Raw genomic sequence first — 23,098 nt, 5'->3', positions numbered from 1 at the left:
GGAAAAATCTGAAACCAACGTGATCAAGCTTTCCAAAAAGACTGGAGTAAATTTATACAATTCTTGAAGGACCATTGTAAGCAACTAACACTAGCAGGGTTATAAGAAGACTTGTAATGATAATTGTTACTACCCTTTTATATTTATTTTAAAATTGTGATATTCTGAATGAGTGAAACGTAAAATAGAAAATGTATAAATGAATTTTGAAAACCATGAGGTGGGAAGGAGGGAAGTTGACAAGCTCACATGAGCAAAAGAAGTAAAGTGGATAACGAAGATGTGTTTAAATATTATAAAATAGAAAATTAATAAAAATATTATAAAAAAGGAAAGTCTTAGACACTTCTCTAGCGGTCTTCAGTACCAGGCACAGAATTCTTCCACCCATCACAGAATCATAGTAAGCTGTATTACACTAAGCCAGACCACTGGTCCATTTAACTCAATATTGCCTACACTGACTCGCAGCAGCTCTCCAGGATTTCAGACTGGAGAATGTTCCAGTCCTTCATGGAGGTGCTGAGGACTGAACCTGGGACCTTCTGCATGAAAACCAGATGCTCTACCATTGAGCCACCGTCCTTTCCCAAGTACCATAGGAAGCTGCTCTATACCAAGTCAGACCCTTGGGTCTCAGTAGAGGCTTACCAAGGATCCAGACCTAAGTATTTTCCAACCCTTCCTGAACAGATCTAGGATTTTGTATGCAAAACTTCTGCTTTACTACTGAGCTGTGGCCTTTCCCATAACTACTTCTGCTATGTACTCCAGGATGGCACACATTGGGTAAAATCCTTGGAAGTAAACTACATTCCTTGTCTGGAATATAATGAGTTTCTAATCCTTATGATTGAGTCAAACAAATCCACAACTTGTGAATATATAGATATTAAGATGAAATTTTCAGGAGGCAGAGATGCTTTGCTTTAATCCTGCCTTCCCAATGGCTAACAAGAGCTGAATAAACATAAAAACATAAGAGCAGCCCTGTCGGATCAGGCCAATGGCCCATCTAGTCCAGCATCCTGTTCTCACAGTGGCCAAGAAGAAGTCTATAGGAGGACCTGAGAGGAACCATATCGTCTCCACTTGCAATTCATAGCAACTGGAAGTCAAGAGGCATAATGGCTCTGAAGGTGGAGCTAGATAGTCTCATCCATCCTGAATGTGCCTGAACCCCTTTTAAATACATCCAAGTTGATGGCCATCACCGCTTCTTGTGGGAGCAAACTCCATAGATTAACTATGCACTATGTGAATAAGTTATTTTCTCTGCCTTGCAAATCTTCCAACAATCAGCTTCACTGGTTGGTCCCAAGTTCCAGCATTGTGAGAGTATGCCTGATTTGCAAAATTTATTCCTGCTGCAAAGCTCTTTTATTTTTTGCAAGGATGTTAGGGTTTGTTAAGCACTAAACTTGCACGGCTCTGCCTTCTTGAGTCCTTTGCATTTTGCAGCTGCTAGGAAAGGCACTGGCGTCTGTGTAATGATCTACATCTACTTACGCAGTTACCAAGGCCTCCTCCCTCCAGGGCAGCCAGGATACATGCATACTAGCCTTCTTTAATATGCCTGGCCAGGATGCAAATTGACAGGGGTGAAGAAGATGTCTGCTGTGCTTTCTCCTTTTTTGGATAAAGACAGACCACAGATCTTTCAGTTGTATCTAAATAAATCCTACTCAAAGTAAACCTGTTGCAATTAATAGTCCTAAATTAGCAGTAGCATATTAGTATCATGGTTTCCTTCAAAGAATCCTGGGAGATGTTGTTTGTTAAAGGTATTGAGAGCTGTTAGGAGACTCCTGCTCCCCTCATAGAGCTACAACTTCCCAAACAGTTTAACAGTCAATCAGTCTTCAAAGGGAACTCTGATTTTTGTAGCTCTGTATTTTTGGTTGAAGCATAATAAGGGGGGGGGAGGGGTGAAAGCAGGTTTGCAGAGTTACCGGCTATTTTTACTTGACCTGTTGGTGAGCTTTATGCTCACTCAAATTTTGGTGTGTGTTAAATAGATGACTTTTTCTTTTTTTTAGTGCTCTGTCGTAGAGATATTATGCTGTTTATTATGCACTGCTGTTTTATGGCTGCACTTAAGCTGTTTTTATTTGAACAGCACAGATCATCGAACAATAGAACTGGAGAGTTGGAAGAGATCCCTCTTTACCAAGCCAAACATACCCAACTCCCTTCTCTGCACACGTTGCAGCTTGCCAATATCCTTCTTAAACTGTGGTGCCCAGAACTGGACACAGGACTGCAGGTGGCATCTGACAAAGGCAGAATAGAGCGGTAATATTACTTTCCTTGATCTGGACACTGTTGATGCAGCCTAGAATTGCATTAGCATTTTTTGCTGCTGCATCACGCAGCTGACTCATGTTAAGTTTGTGGTCTACTGGGACTCCTAGATCCTTTGCATATGTACTGCTGTCAAGCCAGATGTTCCTCATCCTACATTTGTGCTCCAGGAAAGACTAGAACCATACATTTGTCCCTACTGATATTCATTTAGTTAGCTGTCCAACTATTAAGGTCACTTTGAACCCATGAACCCTGATACCTCTCCCAGTTTGGTGTCATCTTGATTTTGATGCACATCCCTTCTATTCCTTCACCCAAGTCATTTTTAAAGACAACCCCGGATCCAGGACAGAATCCTGCAGCACGACATTTGCCACTTTTTCCTGGGATAACAAGGAACCATTGATGTATCTGAGCACAGATGTAAAATGTAGTATATAAACAAAGCAACTGGGACTACACATTTCCCAGCTGAATAAATGGGTCTTTACCACAAGTGCCCACTTGTTAGGGTTTGCTTTTAATTTGTTTTTTTTGTATTTGTGTTTTTAATGGTTTTTAATTTATACGGTTGTTGTTTTGTCGTTGTTTTATTAACTGTAATAATAATAACAATGTGGATTATGTTTGTTATGTGTTTGTGCAAGTGTATACACATACACACACAAAATATTTTATAAATACACAAAATATTTTATAAATACACAAAATCTTTTATAAATACACACACTATGCACAAATGCACACACAAACTCTCTCTCTGTGTGTGTGTGTGTGTTCTACATACACACCCATACAGAGAAATCGCAAATGTTAATTATCCAGCCAGAGCAAAGGTGGGTGGCGGGCCCCCAAACCCACCATGTGGGGCAGGGGAGGAAAGCCTTCTGTCTCTCCACAATATCTGCAGCATACCTTTAGTTTCCGCTCCTCCACAGACCTGTGCATGAGGAAGTTTCCATGACGCACGCTACCCCGGCAACTAAGGCCTTTCACGTGAGGAGGCAGGAAGCCGCATGATTGACACTCCTCGTGCTGAGCAGGGGAGGCCTCTGTGAAGCGGGCAGCCTGCGTTCCCAGGCCACAGGAAGGGTGTCGTAGGATGCTGCACACACTGGGCCTGTGGCCTCCTCAAAGGCCCATCTATTCAAACTCCAGGCCACAAAATACACAGCCTGGTGTTTCCCAAAAGATTTCCCCTCCTTAAAGCTGCATGGGATTTGGCATTTCCCTTCCCCCAGAAGTTTCACTCTTCCCACAACAAACTGGTTAGGGCTGGCAAGAAGAAAGGCTGCCCAGAAAGTCAGTGGTTGGGGAACCTGTGGCCCTCTCGGACTCCAGCTCCCATCAACCCCAGGCAGCAAGGCCAACAGTCAGGGATGATGGGAGTTGTGGTCCAACCATGTCCAGAGAGTCACCCTGCAGTAAGCTTTGTGACCAAGTGAGGATCTAAACACAGGCCTCTCTGGTTCAAAGCCAAAACATTGGCTTCTAGCTTTCATTAGGCATCTAACAGGCCAGCTTGGGCTGCTATTGCAGGTGTTGGGAACCTTCGGCCCTACAGTTGCTGCTGAGGTAAAACTCCTACCACATTGGCATGCTTGCTAAGCCTGATGGGAGTTGTAGTTCAGCTACATCTGGAGGACCAAAGGTTTCCTGGCCATGACAATTAGATCATTTACTAGTGAACTGCCCATCACCAAGGGCCATTACCCAAGCCTCTGCTATTACTCAGTGAAGAGTCACATGCGAGAAAGAACGTGCTTTGCCTGCAAAATAACTCCAACTCCCATGAGCCTCAGATACATATGAGGTGTACCATGTTGTCTACTTTGATGTAGACAGTATTGTGCTAGAAGGATTCTTTGATCTGCCTTGGTTTGAGGCAGCTGCCTTTGTTTCCCCCTGGGACCAGGCTGTGATCATGCATTCATTATCTTCCCTTGTCCCTTGGTAGCACTTGAGCATGACAAAGAGACAAATCTGAAACTGCCTTTTATTATATTATACCTCTTCTAAGTTTCACGAGCCTTATTGCCTTTGCCCTCACTTCAACCCGGTGAGGTAGGCTGCTTGTTGTTTTTTACAGACAGCAATTTGACATTTTAAGAGTTTTGCCCAAGGTGGAACAAGGAGTCCAGGGTAAATATGGGGCTTAAACCAGATTCCCTAAAATCTTGTGCAAGCCAGTGTGGTGTTGTAGTTAGAATATTTCAGAATACAGCAGGAGAACCAGGTTCAAATGCCCACCAGGAGCCACTTGCCAAATCTCAGCCTACGTTTACCTCACACAGGGATGTTAGGAGGATAAAATGGGGAAGTATGAGAAAATCATGCATACTGTCCCAAGGTCTTTAAAGAAAAGGTGGGGTGATAAGTAAAGAAATATATTGCTATTCACTGGATCCACACTACAGTCTCCTGAGATCAGGCACTGCTGGGATGTCCCCAAACAGCTCCCTCTTTCCATCACCACAACATTCAGTTCTGTTTTGGAGACATCATAGCAGTTCCAGTTGCTAAGCTCACAGGAGCTGCTTTATATCAAGTTATTTATTCCTAGGAATTAATAGACCACCATTTGTCATGTAGTCCCAGGGCAGATTACACACAGTACAACACAATTAAACCATCTTAATGTCTTCCATCCACAAAGCCGTGTGCGAAAAGTTGTGCCCTAAGCCGACGTCAGAATGTTGACTACAGCAGCAGGGCACCTGTGGTCCTCCAGATGTTGTTAAACTCCAGCTCCCGTCAACTCCAGACAGCATAGTCAATGGCAAGGATGTTGGGAGTTGTAGTCCAATGACATCAAGAAGGCCAAATATTCCCCACCCTTCATTTACAGTGACAGGGCCAGAAGCACCTCAGGAGAGCATTCCACAATTTGGAGGCCACCACAGAAACGGCCCTGTCATGCACTGCTACCCCACAAACTTCACAGGGCCTCCCCTGCAGATCTCAAGTCATGGGCTGGTCCATATGGGAGGTGGCACTCTTTCAGATATGTGGGGCCTAAGCCATAGGGCTTTGTCTGTCAAGGGAAGCACCTTGAATCGGGCTTGGAGGCACACTGGGAGTAGTCTATCCAAGTCAGGGCCAAGGAACCTGTGGTCCTCCCGATTAACTCCCTTCAGCCCCAGCCAGCACAGTAAACAAATAATGAAGGTTGAGGGGTTCAGAAACATTTGAATTTACCCATCCCTATCTAAGCCTGGTTTATCAGTACTAAGAACTTAGGATTTTCACAGGTCAAGATCCAAGGAATTGCATGCCTAGTTCTGTATGCCAGAAGAGGGTTCTGATTTGTGATTCTCAAAAACCAGTTGCAGAGACCAAACCTGCCCTCTCTCTTGGAAAGTAACTGGTTTATAACCAAAGCTGTGTACATTTATGTGGTGATGTCAAAAGTGCTAGTGGGCACAGAGTTCAGTTTCATGAGTTTTCTTGTTTTTTGAAAAAAGAAAAGAAAGAAAAGAAAAAGAAAGGCTGCGAAAGACCCCTGCCTGAACCCCCTGAGAGTGGCTGCCAGTCAGTGCTGGCAATACTATGCTAGATAGTCTGACTCAGTACAAGGCAGTTTTTTTGTTCCTCGGAGCTGTTTGGAAGTTGTGTCAGAAGTGCCCACGGAATGACTGAAGAAGATTGCTTATTTAAGCTGCATCTGTCAAAGGGAGCGAATGTGTCACTCCGCATTGACCAAATCGGCTTCTCCAAGAAGCTCATCCAGATTGAGATCCGACCCCTCCACCTCCTCAGAGCGGCAACTTAAATCTAGTTAGCGCAAAAAGATTGTCAGCGTAACCATGGCGCTGGGGCCTTTACCACCACACAGCCCCTGGCCATCTTGAGAAGCAGCGAGTTCTCCTCCTGACTCATCCTGAATGGAAGGCCCATTTTTAGAGAGTTAAAACATTGTAGAAATAGCACCTGTCACATGAAACTGTGCTCTGAAATTAAATAATCCAGTATACTGTGCTGGGTGTTTGTGTGTTATAACAGTCTTCCCCAACATGGCGCTCTCCAGATGTTTTGGACTACAACTCCCATCAGACCCAGCCAGCAGGCGATGATGGGATTTGTAGTCCAAAAACATCTGGAGAGGTTTACCAATCTGGGAAAAGCAGAGTCAAGAGTGCCAGGCTGGCGTGCTAAACTAGAATTGGGGAGACGCTGGTTCAAATTAATATTGGTAGTGGTGGTAGCAGCAGCAACACAACATTAAGTTATAGAATTTGCTCTAAAAAGAGGCAGTGATGGCCACCAGCTTGGATGGCTTTAAAAGAGGATTAGACAAATTCATGGAGGAGGGTGAGGCTAAACTCCTACTAACCACAATGGCTATGTTCTACCTCCACTGTGAAAAGCAGTAACGCTTCAGACTACCAATTGCTGAAAATGGAAGGAGGGGAGAGCAGATGTTGTGCTCAGATTCTGCTTGTGGGTTCCCCATTGGGGCATCAGGCTGGTCACTGTAAGACTAGGATGCTGAACTAGATGTGCCACTGGCTTGGTCCAGTTCTTACATTCGCATAGTAGTATTTGTAAGACGCCTCATAAAATTAATTCTCTACAAAAATAAAACATAACGACGACACAGTATAAAATTCCCACTCGGCCATGAAGCTCAGGGGGTCAGCCATTTCCAGTTTCGCCTACCTCTGAGGGTAGTTGCGAAGAAGAAAAGGTGGGGAGGACTTTGTGCATTCCCTGAGCTTACTGAAGGAAGGGTGCACTATATAAATGTAATGAATAAATGAACTTGGCATGCGCAAGCCATCCTTTGCTCTTGCAGCCCTCGAGCAGTGAATCTGCATGCCTGTGCTAGTCCACCTCAGGAGGAAAGCCTGAGGTTATAAGGAGCTGCTGGGAATTGTAGTCCAAAACAGCTGGAGGGCCCCAGTTTGGGGGAAGGCTGTTACCCCTTCAAGCCTGCAGGCTGTGCGATTCTGGGCATGCCAGCTCTGCTTGAGGTGAGAGCAGCCAGTGAACAGTGGGAGTTCTCAGCAGCAGGAAAACCTCTGAAGGCAGCAGGTCCAGCATCCCCAGAACAGGACAATTAACGCCACCCCAGGGAATTTCTCACACCTTCCCCAGAGTGTCAGCATCACACCCATACAACTTCTTCCTCTGTTTACACAGAAAGCCGAGAACTGGTAGTACAAAGAGCTTGTATTGTCCAGGAAAGGTGGTGGGGACTGAGATGCTCCTTCCAAGTCTAGCTGGATCCAGGAGCCAATTAAAAAACTCAAGGAGCTGTTTCCCCTCCTCTCCAATAAAAAGGGTGCTGCGTGCAGAAAGTTCAAGCTAGGCTGGGATGGGGTGTGTGTGTGTGGAAACACTCTCAACACAACCATTTTGCTTTTTACAAGCAGGGGGATACTGGCGTGGGGACGCTTTGGAACAAACAGCCGCCTACATGGGGCTAGTGCAAAAGGTGGCTTCTAGATCGGTAAGCAGGGCAACCCAATGGGATTGCAGGCCCCCGGTCCTGAAATTGCTGCACTGGCTGCCAAGCTAAATTCAAGGTGTTAGTACCAGCGTAAGAAGTCCTAAATCGCTTAGGACCCATGTCCCAAAAAGTGTGCCTTCTTTGATACCAACCATCTCAGACTCTACGATTGACAGGTGAGGCCTTGGTGGTGGTGCAGTCACTGGGGGGGGCGGCGGTGGCTGCCCAGTTGGCGCTGACCCATGACAGGGCCTTTTCAGTGGTGGTTCCCCACATGCCAAATACCCTCCCTGGTGCAGTGCACCTGTTTCCATTGCCATCGGCTTCCAGGAGGAAGTTAAAAACCCTCCTGTTTCTGCAAGCATTTGACAGCTGAAGGATAGTGTTTTAATTATGTTTAGAATGTTTTAAACTGCTTTTCGAATGCTCTTTAAAAGCAACCACATTATTATTGATATGTTTGCCGCTCTGGCTCCTTAGGGAGGAAAGGTGGGATATAAACAGGAAAAGGATTAAACGATATGGTACATCTGGAGGACCACAGGTTCCCCCACCCTGTAAGGTGCAGCGGTTAGAGCATTGGGCTTGAAACTGGGAAACCAGGGCTCAAATCCCCACTCAGCCATGAAGCTCACTGGGCTAGTCACTACCTCTCAGCCTAACCTACCTCACAGGGTCGTTGTGAGGATAGGATTGGGGAGTGTGTGCTGCATTGAGCTTTTTAGAGGAAAGACGGAATATAAACGTAATAACAGGAAGATGCATGGCATTTGCTATGGCTCAGCTGGTTAGATCATAGTGCTGATAACGCCGAGGTTGCAGGTTTGATCTCCGTATGGGACAGCTGCATATCCTTTCATTGCAAGGGGCTGGTTTAGATGATCTTAGAGTCCCTTCCAACTTTACGATTCTACGATTCTATGTACTTCCAGGAGGTCCAGCTCCTCACCCAGAGAGTGTATTGACCAGAGATAGGGCACCTGTGGCCCTCCGGATGTTGCTCAACTCCAGTCCTCCCTGACTACTGGCTGGCGTTTAAGGGAGCTGAAGTCCGAGAACATATGGAAGGCCACAGGTTCCCCATCCCTGGTTCTCCACTTTTAAATGCTCTGAGGCGCCCCTCACTGCAAGGAGATCTCGCCCCTCATGCGTGGATGCAGCTCCTAAGCAGGGCCACTTCCTGTGCTCTCTAGCTTGCCCTGCTCCCTGGTGTTCATGCAGACCCTGTGTCAGGGACAGGGTGGCAGGCGCAGCTTCACGCAAACGCATCAACACGCGCGCAAATGAATCTGAACAGGCCTCATGGGAAACAACAAAAGAGTACTGAACTCCAGTCATTGCAAAGCAAGTAGATATTCAACAGGCTGGTCCCAGGGCTTAGATTCAAACCACCTGAGGATATGTATAGGATATGCATAGAAGCCCCACGGCTGTCAACACAGGGCCAGTGGGTGCACATGTGCCCACGGAGGCCTTTCTGGTGCCCAAAGGGTACATCTCATTCTACAAGCCTAAGTGTGTCTGTGTGTGTGTTTGTGCGTGTGTGTTTGTGCGTGTGTGTGTGTGTGTGTGTGTGTGAGAGAGAGAGAGAGAGAGAGAGAGAGAGAGAGAGAGAGAATGGAATACAGTGGTGCCCCGCAAGACGAATGCCTCGCAAGACGAAAAACGCGCAAGACAAAGGGGTTTTTCGGTTTTTTGCGTTGCTTCGCAAGACAATTTTCCCTACGGGCTTGTTTTCGTCTTGCTAGTTCGTTCGCTTTTTTCTTAAAGCCGCTTGAAGAGGCGCAGTTGCGACGGACCATGCTTCGCAAGACGAAAAGCATCACAAGACGAAAAGACTCGCGGAATGAATTAATTTCGTCTTGCGAGGCACCACTGTATTAACTCTTGCCTCTTCAGCTACACTCTTCAGAAAGACCACCCCCTCCTCCAGTGATGCTTAGGGGAAGGAGAAGTTGTAGAAATTGTTAACAAGTTAACTGTTGAGGGGAGAGAGCGAGTACATGCAATTCTGGTGAGAGTGTGTGGTTGTGGTGTGTGTGTGTGTGTGTGTGTGTGTGTGTGTGTGTGTTGCCCACAACCAATGTGCCTGTTTTTGCAAATGTGCCCCGGGGTCCCGACCCCCTTGCTCAAAGTCAAACCTCTGCTCCAGCCCCCGCCTTGTTCTTTGCTATAATATATTTCTCCCGGGGAGTCTGGTAGGAAGAGATCTTTCCAGCCTTTTTCTTCTCCAATTATATTGTTACCTGTCCACACACACACACACACACTGCTCATCTCTGATCTTTCCTCAGTAAAACGCATCCTCTCTCCACCACTCTACCAGGAGCTCTATGGAAGTAAAAGGGAAATGGGCTGCATCTGAGCCTGCTCTACACAGCAGGGGGTGAGTACCCCATTCTCCCCCCCTGCCCAAAAAAGGGGAGTCCCTGGCTCCGGACAAGGCTCAGAGGCCACTTTGCTAAATGGCAGCCCAACTGCAACCAGCCTGTCCTTCCCTGTGCTATTGCAGGCTGATCACTGCATCTGCCTGACGCTTACCTCTTCGGTGGTGAGGGGCATGCAGATCCGATACTCTTTCACCAGCATGCTGCCTGCCGTCTCTCTGGGCGCCGGGCTGGGTGGACCCTCGTGGCACGGCACACTCCAGTGGAAACGGGGGCTCTTCACAAGCCAAGTGGCCCCTGAGGATCCCTTGGGGAAAGATGCATCCTGCAGCCGAGAAGAGATGTGTTAGAGTGGAGTAAAGCACCGCCTCTGGGAATTTGCTTGGCTGGGCAGTCTTGAGAAGCAATCGGCTCCCTCCTTCACTCAGATCCAAAGCTCTACTTCTTTATATCTCTCCCCCCCTTTGCTACAGGCACAGCTCCGCCTGTGACTTCATAATCGGTTGTCATGGTAGCTGTTGTGAGGTCACCAGTCTCCTCAGCCAAAAGAGCTGTAGAAGCCAGACCATGGGAAGTAAGGAGGAGGCGGGAGGTGGAGGGGTTAGGTCACATCAGGGCTCCTTCGCTGCTGGAACCATCCCACTACCCAACCACCCCAAATCTTCTCACGTTATTTTAGGATATGTAGTGTTTAAAAAACCTCACCCAGTCAGCAAGCTTACTCAAAAGGTCAGGCGTAACGGGTATGTAGGGGAGAAAAACAGCAAGACTCCAATGTATATTAGTACTAGCTGTAACCGCGGCCCACTCTGCCATGCCCAGGGTTATAATTCGTGCCCCACATTCTCTTTTTAATGCCAGGGTTCAGGCTGCTCCTGTGAGGCGGGAAGTAAGAAAGATAGCCCTCTGATCATGTGCAGAGTGCCTTTATCCCCTCAAAAAATGATTACAATGCAGATCTTGCAGCTTCCAAGCAGCACACAAGTCTTGGCCACCTGTTTAGACAACAAATTAGCCACCTCTTTGGGGAAGAAGTCTCCTCGTGGTGGGCAAAGCTGGCTGCCATCTGGCACCATAGTCCCAGCCACTTTTCACCGCGAGCTCTGCCCCAGTGCAATGTGCTGGAGTCCCTGACTAGTATTATTCCAAAGATGCTCAGTGGGGCACCTGGCTGGCCACTGTGATGAGAGGATGCTGGACTTACGAAAGCCTCCACCCCCACATAAGTACCACAATATATGTGACACGGGTGATCCACCATAGGATTTCCAAGGATTTTAATTTTCCCTTTAGAAATCCAAGCATGTTGCAGGTGCCTACATTCTCCCCTCAGCAAGCCAGTGAGGCTATCTGCCATGTTCCCTGCCTTGGGGTCCCACTGTGGGCCTGAGGAGCTCTGACTCAGATGATACACTCAAGGAGGAGTCCTCGTACCCTCCTCTATGCTGCCCTGGCCTGAGGAGCTGGCTCTTCCATCACCCTCTGAAAGCGATTCCTCTGCAGGCCCATGTGCCCCACAACCACACAGAAGCCACGTGACGACAGAAAAGGTTACTGGCCCCTTAACGTATTGCAGGGCAGCCCTTGCAGAGGAAGGAGCTGCTGGGAGACCAAGTCCTGTCAGCCTTTCCAAGGCTTCAAGTGACTCTCAAGTCATTGCTAAGACAACATCTTCTCAAGCTCAGCTAGCAGGCCCACTGGGAACTATCCAGGGTCCTGATATCTCCTTGCCACACTACCAGAAGAAGTTCTAGTGTTCAATGGTTTTTCCCAAACAGGGCACTAACAGCACCTGGGGCAGCCAGAAGAGACATGGAAAGAGATGATGATGAGTAGGCAAAAATTGCTGCTCTGATCAAGTTTAAAGCATATAGAATCATAGTTTTGGGAGATTCCTCAAGGATCATCTAGTCCAATCCCCTACAATTCAGAAATATGCAGTTCTCCCATACGGGGATCGAACCTGCAACCTTGGCATTATCAGCACCACGCCCTGACCAACTGAGCTACCCTGACTGATCATGAACACAAGTTGCTTTAGAGCAGGGATGGGGGCAACCCTTGGATCTCCAGATGCTGCTGGGCTACAGCTCCCATCCTCGCTGACTGTTGGTCATGATGCCTGATGGGAGATGGAGGCCTCCAACATCTGGAGAGCCACAGGCTTTCCATCCCTGATTCAAAATAAAACAACAAGGGGATCTGATTCTGGGTCTCAAGATGTCGTCGGCACAACCTACCCCCTGAGCCACCTCTAGGCTGGGAAAATTTGCACCTGACAGGTCTCATCCGGCACACTCTCCCAGCCTTCAGGAACCTGGCGCTCTTCAGATGTTTTGGATAATTCTCATCAGCTCCTGCTGAGCTGGGGATAACAGGAGCTCTAGTTCAAAACAACTGGAAGGCCCCCGATTGACAAGGCCTGTGCTAACCTATACTGTCCTTCAGCCACATGGAGACTACAAATACAATACTCTCATCCTATCACATTTCAGGTGCCAGCCATCAAGCAATTTACTATAGAAAAAGCTTTCTGACAGAGTTGTTTGACAGCAGAAAGGTCTCCCTGGGGAGGTTGTGGACTCTCCTTCCTTGGAGGTTTATAGGCAGAGGTTGGGTGGTCATCTGTCAGGGGTGTTTTAGCTGAGATTCCTGCATTGCAGGGAGTTGAACTAGATGACCTCCCTTCCAACTCTACAATTCTACGATTCTAGGTGCCAGCAGGTCAAACCAGCCCTGTTAGGTAGGATTCCTTCAGGATATGCATAAAATTTGCAAGCAAATCACAAGGGCGGGGAAAAGGAAGGGCTTCTTCAGACAGCAGAGTTAAGCTGTCAAATTCACTTCCACATGAGGCAGTGACGGTCGCCAACTTGGAAGACTTTAAAAGAGACCTAGACAAATTTGTGGAGGAAGCTATCAATGGCTAGTAACCCTGACAGCTGAATGTTCTCCTTCCACTGTAGGGAGCAGCATGCCTCTGAATAGCACTTGCTGGAAATCCTGGGTGTGTACTGTTGCCCTTCGGTCCTGTTTGCAGACTTCACCATTGGGGCATCTGGTTGGTGCTTGTGAGAACTGGACTAGATGGGCCTTTGGCTTGACCCAGCAGGTCTTTTCTTGGGCTTGGCTTACATTTGTCACCGATCCTGGCTGCGAGCCTTCCAAGCACAGCACGGCGCTTCACGTTAAGGGCGTGCAAAGTGCTTGGCTTTATTTCAGAAACCAGCTTCTCCAGCTGTCCTCTCAAATCCCTCTCACAACAACCCTGAAAGGTAGGACCAGTCGTGAAAGCAAGGACTTGCCTAAGGCTATGCATCACAGCTCAATCCTGAATGCTTCTGAAATGCTAATGTTCTGCCGGGTGAATTGCACTTCTCCTGAACAACGCATGCCCTGAATAGAAAGGCTCCCTTGAGCAAGCCTACCCACAATGGAAGTCTATTTCCCAGTGGGAAGATGTGACTGTTTTGAGATCCTTGCACCCTTCTGTTATTCAGCAGCATCCCTTGCAGATGGGATCTGCTGCAAGCTTGTTGCATTGCTGGCTATGGGGCCTCATTTGAGAGGCACTGTGTGTATTTGCCTTGTATGCAAATAATAAAAAGCTCGCGGAGATGTCTCTCTCTCTCCCGCCTCTTCAGAGAATCCAAGCGCTAATGAACAGACACCACACTTGGTCTTCGCCCAAAGGGCAACTTATTTATAACGTGGCTGCTAATCCGCTGTCAATATGCTTCTGATGATAATACATCTATTCTTAATGGTTAACAACCAGCTGCCCAAGTTAAGACGAAGACAAACAGGAATTTTGCTTAGTGGCGGAGGGAAAGAGGAGCTCACCCAGTTCTGGAATACATCACCTAATTTTTATGGTGGGGGGAGGTTTGAAAATATGGAGCATGGATATGCAATTCATCATCATCATCATCACCATCATCATCAATATCATCATTGTATCCTGCCCATCTGACTGGGTTGCCCCAGCCACTAGCTATAGATAGTCTGGAAAGGATTTAAAAGGTTCTCAGAGGATGGATCTATTAATCCAGAGGTGGGAAAACTCAGGCCTGAGGGGGAAATGTGGTCCTCTGGGCCTCTTCACTTGGCCCCCAGAACCATCCCCAAGCCACACCCTTCACTGGCTCTGCTTTGCACCCATCTTGAGTGTTTTTGCCTGGCTAGAATTTGTCCTCACACAGATTATGCTTCTTCCCTGCCTGGATGGATGGAGTGTCCATGTTCAGAAGCTATGAATGCTGATGATGGATGTGGGGCAGACAGCAGGAGGGAACTGTTGCTCCGTATTATCTGGAGGACTGCTCCAGGGAATATGATGCTAGGCATAGGATACCAAGCGCTGCTTTTGTGCAACATACTTTGCACTTGAGAAAATCAGTCCCCAGGTATAAAATGCATTTAGAAAATGGGCCAGTTCTAAAATGTGATGGTGTGTATAAATCAGAGCTCTCGTTCATTGGCTGAGAGGCAGCCCAATGAAAACCCTCCAGTCTGAATCTCATCTTGAGGCAACCCTGACTTTCTCAGCCTCAGCTTTTCCATCTGCAGTGTGGACCTACTCTACGGTGCTGTTGTAGGTTATGCAGCAAGAAAGCAAGGAAGCACTTAGAAAGCAACATGTTGTGAGCATGTGTGGGTGGGGGCCCCCAATCCTTTTTTTGGCCTTTTGTAGAGTATCTTGTGGTTGGCAGGGGAAGAGGGAGCAGAAGCTGCAGCCAAGAGGAAAAAGATGCACCATGGCCCAGCAGATGTCAGACTGGGACAGATTCACTCATGCTGGAGTTGCTCTCTAGTCCAGCATCCTGCCTCGTAGTCATAGACCTAGAGCCTCCTTCTCCTCCTCCATTAATATGCCTAACTTTGAAAGCCATCTCAGCTGCCAGCCATCACTGCATCTTGTGGCAGTGAGTTCCATGTCTGAACATACAAATAGCAGAGAGCCCCGGTTCAGGGTTGGGCTCAATGCCAGCCTGAAGATCTGTCGAAACTAGCATCCTGCTTCCCACAGGCAGAGGGTCTTCTCGGGGGTGGCGCCTGCCCTGTGGAATGCCCTCCCACCAGATGTCAAGGAAATAATCAACTATCTGACTTTTAGAAGACGTCTGAAGGCAGCCCTATCTAGGGAAGTTTTTAATGTTTGATCTTTTGTTGTGTTTTTAATAGCCTGTTGGAAGCTGCCCAGAGTGGCTGGGGAGGCCCGGCCAGATGGGCAGGGTATAAGTAATAAATTATTATTATTATTGTTATTGTTGTTATTACTATTTTTTTAATTTTTATTATTACAATATCTCCCCAGGGAGCCTCCAAAGAGATTCTGATAGCTAAACCTAAGGGCACAGGAGCCAACTTCTATTTGAGGGAGCTGTCCCCCAACTTGATGGGCATTGCTATTCAAATGGTGCGCATGCACTGCATCATGTGATCGATTACCTGCTTACCTGCTCCTCTCCACAATATTTTATTCAAATTGGCACACCTGCCTAAGAGCCTTGGGGTCAAACTATGTGTTACATGAATTGTGTGGCTAGCAGCAACATCAGCATTTTTTAAAAAAATTAAAAAATCCCAGGCAGGGCGGTGGTGGTTTTCCAGGATCACAGCAAAAATCATCCCACTGCAGTGAACCTTTGAATGAAACCTCCCAGAAGTCCCAAATTCAAACACAGAGTGGAGGAATCTGCAAATTCAGAGCCTTTCCTTTAAGTAGCCAGATGGCTCTCTTTATGCTGCTCTTGTTTTTAATAAAAGAACGGTCCCTTACAACACACACACACACACACACAGAGGATAATCTCATTTCTAGTTCTTGAATTTCTAAAACAGGAGTTGCCAAGCTACAAATCTGTGACCTCAAAAATCCTCGTCCCCGAATTCCAGATCTGATTGGACTGTTTATGTTTACTGTGGGCTGTAGCTACAAGTTGCAGGCAAATATAGCAGGAGCAGAGAGAGAAAGATCGTGTGGTGGTTTTTTGTTTTTTAAACAAAAAAAGCTCTTCAAGAGGGAGGAGAGCAGTTAACCCTTTCCCTGCTGCCCATTTTTGCAATCCAGATGCACAGCGACTTCCCCTCTGCTGAGGCTCAAAATTAAGCCCTTGATTTGGACGGGGCTGCTAGAGGAGATGGAGAGAGGGGTATAGGATGGAGAGATCACAATGAGGGAGAGACAGTGAAGCCCCCTATCACCACCAGGAACAACTTTTCTTAACCACACACACACACCCCACTGCAGAAATGGTCTGGCTAGGTCCTTAGTTGGAATGCTGTACAAAGGCACTAGGGCTTCATATGCCCCACAGCAAAATCTGACCATGCAACAGGTTGTCAAGTGAAGCCGGATGGCAAATGAACCTCTTTCAAACCTTCAAACTCTCCCAATTCCACACACAAGAGTCTCATTCTGTAGGAAAAGGGCGTCAACCCAGGAAAAACGTGCTCAGTTGCAGGCTCAGCCCTTAACATGTTAGCAGCAACTGATCCCATGCATCTTCACTCGATATTTAAGCCCCGTGGAGTTCAAAGTGGGGTTCTCACGATGCTGCCGCAACCTTTAAGCAAATACAAGTTGTGGGGCGGAGGTGCCTTGGTGCATGCGCAAAGAGCGTTTCGTACCCCGAGCCCAGCAGCTGGCCCCTTCAAACAGAGGGGGGCTGGGGGTGGTCGTGGGAACCTTCCAGATTGCAGCCCATCTCCTTTCGCGCAGGAAGGACTCAGCCTCGCTGCTGCGGCTTCTCCCCGCCTTCCCTCCCTCCCTCCCTGCTCCGGACCAGTTCTCACCTGCCCGACGGCTGCCAGCAAACAATGGCTAACTGGGGCGTGGAAGGCAGGAAAGAGAGAGGGAAAAGGAGCCGGAGGTGGCGCCGCCGCCGCCACGCCCGGCTCGCCTCGGTGTTTCCACGGGCCCCGCAGGCAAGCAGCCTGGGCGCGCCTCGCCTCTCGAAGGGGGTCGGTTGGCCACGCGGGGAACACCCGGAGGGTGCAAAGACTCTCCCCGAGAGGAGGCGGAAGGGCGCCCGGCAAAGACCCCGCGCGGCCACGTGCTTCGCTACCTACCCCGGGGTTGCCCAGACGGGGCGGAGTTTGATGGGGAAGGGCCGGGCAGCCCTCCTCGTTTCTCCTCCGCGGGCGATTTTCCTCCTCGGCCCGGATCCCGGCCGATCTCCCCCCGCCGCAGCCCCTCCTCGCTTTCCTCCCGCGCTCGCCTGGCCGGTGCGCGCCCTCTAGGCTTCCTCCCAAGAGCGCTTCTGGGAAGGCAGGCTTTCCAAGAATCGCTCTTCCTCGTCTCGCCCTCCCTCCTCCCGTCCCCTCGGCAATCCCGGCTCTTTTTCTTGGTCGCTCATCGCGCTTTTTCACCAGCCCGGAACCCCCCAGCCCCACATCCAGTCAACCTTCCCCCAGGTCCCCCCCCCACCCCGTGCGCATCCGTGCCCTCTCCAAATTCTCGCCTCTTCCCTTGCGCAATCAGTCCCCGCTCCGTCTAGGGGACCCGCTTTGCGTTGCCTCCCTGGAACACAGCCCCGCCAGCACCAATTAAAAAGGAACCACGTCCCGGGAGCAAATCCCTTCCTCGGGTTTCCTGAATCGTCCCAGTGCCCAATCTTCCACACCCACCCATTCCCCGCTCACCCGGACGCGGGTCGCCCAGCTGAGCCGGCTTCTTCACCACCAACCAGTTCCCCTTCCTCCCCGGCGATCCTCCCTCGCAGCCGCCGCACGTGCCTGTGGCTACGGGCCCAGAGAGCTGCCCGCTGCCGTAGGAGGAACGAGTAGAGGGGAGAGCGATGCGCTCCTGCACCTTCGAGAGCGCCGCTTTTGCACAGCCCTTTTCCGAAGCCGGCCGCCGTCCAGCCCAGTCCTCTTGGGTAGCCGCCTCCTCCGACGACCCCTAGGGGAGAGAATCCGGCGTCGCACCTCACTCTCCTGAGCCGCCCCCTTCCTGGAGCGGGTGGGCGGCTGGGAAGAGCCTGGAGCGTTGAAGGAGGAGGAGGAAATACTTCGGCTTTGTGGCCGAGGGGGTGAGAAAAAGTAAAGCGAGGGGGGTCTCACGGCAGCCAGGAGGGACTCACTGACTTTCCACTTCCTCCTGGGATGGGGTTTGCCAGCCTTGCGGTCACGATAGTTGCATCTCAGGAAGAAATCCAACCGGTGGCGTTTTGGTGCTCCGTCGGTGCAGCTTTGCGCAATACCACCTTGGAGGGGAAGCTGCCTTAAAAGAACCTAAGAAAAGCCCCACAGGATCAGGGCCAAGCCGATCCCCATGGGAAGCCCACAAAGAGGAACTGAGTTTAGTCAGCAGCTGGTATTCCGATATACTGCCTCCCAGAATGAAGCTAGGACATTTAGCCTTCATGGCTAGTAGCCACTGGTTTTCAATGAATCTGTCAACAAGGCATCCAAGTTGGTGGCCATCGCTTCCTCTATGGGAAGGTAGTGAAATCCACAGTAGACCTAGGCTCTTTGGCTGAGGTTAGCAAAAGAACAGAGTAAGAGCCCGGTTGCTAAATCAGGCCAGCGGTGGCCCACCTCATCCAGCATCCTGTTGCCACAGTGCCAACCAGATGCCGCAATGGGGAGCCCCGAAGCAGGACCTGAGGGCAACAGCCCTCTCCCCATTTCTGAGTACAAGCAACTGTCATTCAGAAGCAGCCAGCCTCTGTCAGTAAAGGTGGAACTCCATCAAAATTTGGAGCTAGACATCTTGGGGTGCATCCCTTGTATGTACCCCCAATATATATTTAATAGGTATAGTTGTTTAAAATTGGAAGTATTCATTTTTTTTGTTTTGTTTTAAGAAGTAGAAGCAAAGCCCTCAATTTAAGAGCAGTGAAAATACTCAGTGTTTTAGACTTGTGGGCTGCCAGTTTTTGTTTTTTGCAAGAACCGTGCTTCTTGACGGTTAAATGCTACACAGAAATTCAAGAGCCAAAAGCCCTTTTTTAATGGATTCATAGAATTCTAGCATTGGAAATGTCCCCAAGGGTCATCTAGTCCAACCCCCCACAATGCAGGATTCTTCTGCCCAGCATGGAGCTTGAATCCGTAACCCTGAGATTAAGAGTCTCATGCTCTACCAACTGAGCTATCCCATGGAGTCTTGTGTGAAAACCTCATAGGCCAAATTTAACTCAAAGGCTCAGGAACCCCTGCAAGTTGGCATCCTTGCTTATCCACCACTTTGCTGGCTTTTTAAACCTCTTCTGCTCCTGTGCAGACATTCACATGCAATCCCGTGGTGAGAAATTTCTTTGGCAGATTTCTACAGACCAGGCTGTTGCTGCTGCTGCTAAAAAAGCAGAAGAGCAGGCCAGGCTTCATTTTCTGGTCAGATGGCAACAACGGGGCATTGCATGGCAGCCTTCCCCAACCTCATGCTTTCTAGGGCTGGTGGGACTTGCAGTCCAAAATAGGGCACCAAATTGTGGAAAGAAGGCTCTCTACCCTGGTTTTGACACTTGAGATGTGTATTTTTGGGACCCACTTTCTTTCTGTGATTGTAAGGACCGGGCACACGTGGTTCCTCATCTGCCTTTTCCCCCTTGACAGCTTGCAAAACACAGCCCCCTGAGAGAGCTTTTGTGGAAGAACACCGCCAGTACAAATCTGTTTACAAGGACAGCAGTGCTGCTTAGTGAAATTCTGACACCTTGGGCACAGGGAGGGGGCAGCCACCAGGATTGGCAGAGAGGCAAAGACAGGAGAGAAGGCTGGCGTGCCTGGCAAGTGTGAAGGATTTAATTTGGAGGCGTGAGTGGCTGCATCTGGAACTTATCAGGAGGAAGAAAAAAGAGAAGAGGCCCTGGGAAATGTACTGGAAAAGGGGCTATTAGCTATGAGGGCTATGCTCTTGCCTCCGCAGCTGGAGGCAGCAGCAATGTGTCTGAATATCAGTTGCGGGAAACCACAGGAAGGGCGAGTGTTGCTCTTGCGCTCGAATCCTGCCTGCTGGTTTCCCACAGGCATCTGGTTGGCCACTGTGAGAATAGGATGCTGGACTAGGTGGGTCACTGGCCTGATCCAGCAAGCTCTTCTTATCTTGTGAAGCGCTCTGAGATCTTCAGATGAAGGGCAGTATATACCGTACTTTTCCGTGTATAAGACAAGGTCCCCCCCCCTAAAAATCATGCAAAAAAGTAGAGGTCGTCTTATACATGGGTAGTGCATAGGGTGGACGTTTGAATGGTTTCCGCCGCGGCTGTCAGTGGCTGTTGTGCGTGTTATTGGTTGCTGCGTCAATGGGTGTGGTTGAGTGGCTGACACTGCGGCAATTGGGCGAGTGATTGGCAAGTTCTGTTGGTGAGGGAACAGACGGGAGATGGATTTTGTGAGGCGTTTGTTGCATTCCCCCCTTAAAAAAGCTTAACAACCCTTGGTGACCCCCCCCAAAAAAACTCATTAACTCCGGGAAATTCTCTGCAAAAAAAAAAAAGAAGCTCAAGAACTTTCTGCCATCTCCCCCCATTTTCTGAAATTCAGTCCCCCAAAATAGGGGGCATCTTATACATGGGGGCATCTCATAGATGGAAAAGTACGGTAATCCTTCTTCTTCTTCTTCTTCTTCTTCTTCTTCTTCTTCTTCTTCTTCTTCTTCTTCTTCTTCATCTTATGGAATAAAAGAATTTTAAAAAGCATTGCTTATCAGATCCCAATAAATCAGTTCAGAAGCATCTGGCTGCATCATCGCAAGGCCCAGGTTACTGACCGTTCTTTTCCTGACCCCACTTGAGACAGCATGCATGGTGGGAGAAAAGAGAGGAGATGTTTTGACATTTAGAATTACGAAGGAAGTGCATTTAGGTTTCACTGAGATTGCTGTGTGTACGTGCAGATTCAGTCAGGGGTGGAGGAGAAATTCATTTTGCATTTAACGATGAACTTACTGAATTAGCACTTTGTGAAACAAGATGGGAACAAAAATTCAGCCGTCCTTTGAAATTCACACTTTTTCTGTTTTTGTGATGAAGTGCTTGGATAGCTTAGTCAGTAGAGCATGAGACTCTTAATCTCAGGGTTGTGGGTTCGGGTCCCACGTTCAGCAAAAGATCCCTGAATTCCAGCAAGTTGGACTAGATGTCCCTCGTGACCCCTTCCAGCTCTACAATTCAACAATTCTATGATTCAGGTAATGAGTACAAAAATGCACTTACTAGGGTAAAGTGTACATAAAAGGGCATATGTTGGTGAAAATAACTCACATAAATGCATTCTTTTTAGGAAAACTGCATTGCAAAATTGTCTGCATGAGGCAAAATTACATACAAAAACGTGTCTATTAGGAGAAATTCACACTCGGGGTGCAACATGGACATGTCATAGAAGAAGAAGAAGAAGAGTTTGGATTTGATATCCTGCTTTATCACTACCTGAAGGAGTCTCAAAGCGGCTAACATTCTCCTTTCCCTTCCTCCCCCACAACAAACACTCTGTGAGGTGAGTGAGGCTGAGAGACTTCAGAGAAGTGTGACTGGCCCAAGGTCACCCAGCAGCTACATGTGGAGGAGTGGAGACGTGAACCCGGTTCACCAGATTACGAGTCTACCGCTCTTAACCACTGCACCACACTGTCATAGGACACTTCGGTGCTCACAGGTTTCATGTTACTAACCTCAGCATTAAAGGTACCCCTAAACAGAGGTCGCCTGTATATTGGGACATGTGGCTACCCTAATTCCTAGTTTTCTGTGTAGTGGAATCTTTAGTCTTATGGGACATTTGATGGAAGCCCTGCTTGTTGTTTGTGGTGGTGCTGGCCAGATGCAGCTTTGCCATGTCAAGCGTGGGATGGCAGCAGGAGTATTGTGGGAAAGACCAGCGTTCCTATCCCTCATGAGCCCCAATGGCTTGCTACCATTTCTCTGCCTAACCTACCTCACAGGGTTGTTACATTGTTCCTCAAAGGAAAGGTGGGTGAAAATCAAAGCTATAAATCAAAATGCTTTCATTTCATAAAATATATATTAAGATCATAATGACACGAATGAGGTAAATGATCAAGCAGAGGCTAGGTACTTCTGTCCTTTCCTTTGATGGGGTTTCTACTTCATGCTAACAGTTTAAATGGCGAGCCTTCTTTGCAATACAGTGGTACCTCAGGTTACATTTGCTTCAGGTTACATACGCTTCAGGTTACAGACTCTGCTAACCCAGAAATAGTGTTTCAGGTTAAGAACTTTGCTTCAGGATGAGAACAGAAATTGTGCTCTGGCGGTGCGGCAGCAGCAGGAGGCCCCATTAGCTAAAGTGGTGCTTCAGGTTAAGAATAGTTTCAGGTTAAGAACGGACCTCCGGAACGAATTAAGTACTTAACCCAAGGTACCACTGTATGGTTTGTACTTCTAAATTAAAAGCTAAGGCTTGCGTTTCAGCTGGCCAAAGATCTTTTGTTAAGGCTCAAGGTATTTTTCAAGTTGGTAATGTGGCCTCTTCCTCTGTCATTGTTATTATAGTGAGAGCCTTTGAAGCAGAGGTTTTTAGCTGCCACCTGTGTTTGCTGTGGCTTACCACAGGATCTAGTTTCCCAACGGATAATGTTTTGATAAACAAGTCTCTTCTCCAAACATTTGAAGATGGAGAAACTGGGCTGGAGGTTACTTCAGTTTGAGTGCAGGGAGCGGTCAGCCTTTATGTCAACTGACCTCAGGATCCAGCAGGAATTTCCATCATCTCCCAGCCCTCCATTACCACAGCCAGAAAATATTGCATCTATTATTTTGCTACTAGAGAAGAGTGAGAAGCAGACCTGCTCCACCTGGCGGTGAACAGAACTCTTGCAGGTGATAGAACCATTAAGAAAAAGATGCTCCATTTGTGGGAAGGTATCTGTCGCTTGTTGAAACTTAAACCCAGGATCATGCAGCACAAAGGTGGGGAACTTTTTTTCAGCTCAAGCTCCAGATTCCATTCTGAGAAACCTTCCAGTAGCCACATTTATCAA

The 23,098-nt window shown here is 48.2% G+C and overlaps 1 protein-coding gene across 1 annotated transcript in view; it reads right to left on the bottom strand.

Annotated features, from left to right (window-relative positions):
• LOC310749018 (cytoplasmic phosphatidylinositol transfer protein 1-like) overlaps nt 1-18,083 on the bottom strand; it is a 49,762-nt gene extending 31,679 nt beyond the window's left edge. The window contains exons 1-2 of the mRNA XM_083585453.1: nt 17,794-18,083; nt 10,301-10,471 (exon numbers count right to left, since the gene is read on the bottom strand). Of these exons, the coding sequence (XP_083441579.1) occupies nt 10,301-10,348 (48 nt within the window). The 5' untranslated portion in view covers nt 10,349-10,471; nt 17,794-18,083. The remainder of the gene's footprint in view (nt 1-10,300; nt 10,472-17,793) is intronic.
• Between the last annotated feature and the right edge of the window lie 5,015 nt (nt 18,084-23,098).

Source organism: Podarcis filfolensis, assembly GCF_964270895.1.
Source record: "Podarcis filfolensis genome assembly, chromosome: 14".
Lineage (NCBI taxonomy): Eukaryota > Metazoa > Chordata > Lepidosauria > Squamata > Lacertidae > Podarcis > Podarcis filfolensis.
The sequence above is the reverse complement of the archived record's forward strand: the minus strand, read 5'-3'. Positions and strand labels throughout refer to the sequence as shown.